The 2,603-nt window shown below is 49.9% G+C and overlaps 1 protein-coding gene across 1 annotated transcript; it reads right to left on the bottom strand.

Moving 5' to 3' along the window:
• Positions 1-1,418: 1,418 nt before the first annotated feature.
• H310_12440 (hypothetical protein) lies at positions 1,419-2,197 on the bottom strand (the record flags this gene model as incomplete). The annotated part of the gene is made up of 2 exons (XM_008879492.1): positions 1,419-2,030; positions 2,081-2,197. The coding sequence occupies 2 exons, from the start codon at positions 2,195-2,197 to the stop codon at positions 1,419-1,421; spliced, it is 729 nt and encodes a 242-aa protein (XP_008877714.1).
• Between the last annotated feature and the right edge of the window lie 406 nt (positions 2,198-2,603).

Here is a 2,603-nt window from a genome sequence, read left to right as displayed (position 1 = left end):
AAGACGAAAGATGCCACGGAAGTCTCGCTTTTTGAACACAAAGTGCCGTCCTGTGCGCTTTTTTGCCTGTGGATTAATCTGCTTTTTCCCTATGTTGCGAATAGCTTTCTCGCTCGGCCCGAGCTCATTGGTAATCCAACGGTTCGATTTTTCTAGAGATGAAAAGGCTTTTGCCTTCGCAAATTCTTCGGCCGTCAAATGACTGCCTCTTGGCATCTTCATGGGCAAATTGGAGGAATGTCATACATGTGCGCCATCCATTTGATGGTGCTTTATTTTGTGTCATGCCATTGACTGATATGCGTAATCTATCGTCAGATTTGGCGCGGAAACTGTTGTGCAGCTATACTATTGCACCACCCATATGTTGGGTCTTGACGGCCGTGGTAGGTTTCGAGCACTGCATTCCGCACACACATGCATCCGACCGCATATGCAACTGCATTCTTTGGTGCATGCGCCAACAAGATTGATGTCGATACAACTTTGCAACATTCGAAATAGTTGGTGCAGCTATAGTTTTGTTCCAGACTGTACATGAAGCGTAGAGAGCATTGCTCCAGCGATGACATCCCAGTTGCATTTATCCTGAAGTTGATCGAATCCATGCCTAAACTGCTTAAGGTCGTTGCCAACAAGGAAGGTCCTACGAAGTACTAAAGGCCAGATACAAGTCAATACTTGGCGGTTTCTCGTTGGGGCAACGAAGACTTTTGGTACTTCCTCTGTTTTGCAATACTACTACCATTTGAAAAACCCACAATGTTGCTATTACCGCCACCATTTAGATATAATTGTATGAAAAGAAGAGGACAGCTTTTAATTGGATAAAATGTTCAATGCATCGCTACTGTGTTTGGTTCGACTGTTGGAAGTTAGCTATTTGCCGCAAAGAGAAGCGACAAAGGGCAGGACAGATTCAACATGAGAGCGTCTCGACGTCTCATAACGGCTTTTCGTAGATGGGGCAGTATAAAGTTGTTGCCACCATAATGTTCGATGACTTGACGCATGACAGCCTGCAAAGTAAGAAAAACATTTTCCAATGTCTCGCCACTCAGTGCGTTATATGCCATCTGGGTCGAAGCAATCACATCATGAACAGAACGACTCACCACATTGTACTGTAGGGACTGAATGGATGCGAAGAAGCCAAGGTCCAGCACATTGAGGTCGGGACTTTTCGGGGGCTGCCGGCGGACAACAAAAGTCCAGCCGTCCGTTGACATTTGGGCGAGTGCATCGTTGTCGATGGATCGGTGCGGAGTTGCGTTGTCCTGTTGAAGGACGACTCGCTTGGTAACACTTGCAAACTTGGCTTTGTTTGAGGGCACGACTTTTCTTAGCACATAATCACGGTACGTTCGACCATCAACATTCACGAGTGTCGTCACCATCGAACCAGCAGGACGATTACGTCAGCTTCGCGCCGCTGCAGCGACAAAAGGCCAAAGCCCGATTTTGACATCGAAACCGAGCGCTGGTTGTGGTCGGGCCACGGCACAGAGGAACATCACCTTGGGTAAGAACCGCTTGGACTTGCACCCACGCGGCTTCACTTCCTCACCATCCACAAGGTACACTTTGCGCCGGTCCTTATCTGCATTGAACCATTTTTCGTCTAGGTGGACGACATCCCACATGCCCGAAAATGGGACTTCGCTTGGAGAGCCGGTCCTGGTGGTTTCGTCGGAGCTGGAGCCGTTGCCTTCGGCAACGGCAACCAAGTATTCGTCAATGGCCGAGCGGGACAGAACAAGGTGGGCACAATAGAAATCCAAACGCTCGTACTTATTGGCGTCGGTAAGCAGAGTTTTGAGGCGCGTCGAGCGTCGCTGCACGACTCCCGTCTTGAGAGCTTTGTTAAGTGTGAAGGCAGAGATGCCGGTGGCGTCGGACAAGTCACGCATCGTGCTCCGTTGTTGATGAGGTACTTCTTGAATTGCCGCTTTTATTTCGTCGGTTGTGTATCGGGCCTTGCGTCCGACGCGGCCCTTTTTCAACGACTTTGTTGACCCTTTTTGTAGCGTCTCCACAAAATTCGAACAGTGCTGCGGTGCTAGCGGAAGCGGGATGCCACGGCCTTGATGGTTCCGTGCGGTAGCTTGCCCATGCAGAGGCTGTCTTGGAGCACGGTTACTATTTCACGCTTGGCTTTTTCGCACAACTCCCGTTGCGTGCGTCGGGCCGAACTCATGGCGGGAAATTTAAAAGTGGTCACACGGCCCCCAGTTTATTATTTTTATCATGATTATTTAAATATATTCGGTGGTGGTTATGCCTTGTCGATTTTGAACTCCAAAATTTCGTTTTGGCGCTTCGCTGCCGAGGTCGGGACTTTTCGGGGGCTGCCGGCGGACAACAAAAGTCCAGCCGTCCGTTGACACTTGTGCGAGTGCGTCGTTGTCGATGGAGCGGTGCGGAGTTGCGTTGTCCTGTTGAAGGACGACTCGCTTGGTAACACTTGCAAACTTGGCTTTGTTTGCGGGCACGACTTTGTTGAGCACGTAATCACGGTACGTTCGACCATCAACATTCACGAGTGTCGTCACCATCGAACCAGCAGGACGATTACGTGAGCTTCGCGCCGCTGCAGCGACAAA

The sequence above is a fragment of the Aphanomyces invadans genome, assembly GCF_000520115.1.
Source record: "Aphanomyces invadans strain NJM9701 unplaced genomic scaffold supercont1.39, whole genome shotgun sequence".
Taxonomy (NCBI): domain Eukaryota; phylum Oomycota; class Saprolegniomycetes; order Saprolegniales; family Verrucalvaceae; genus Aphanomyces; species Aphanomyces invadans.
The sequence above is the reverse complement of the archived record's forward strand: the minus strand, read 5'-3'. Positions and strand labels throughout refer to the sequence as shown.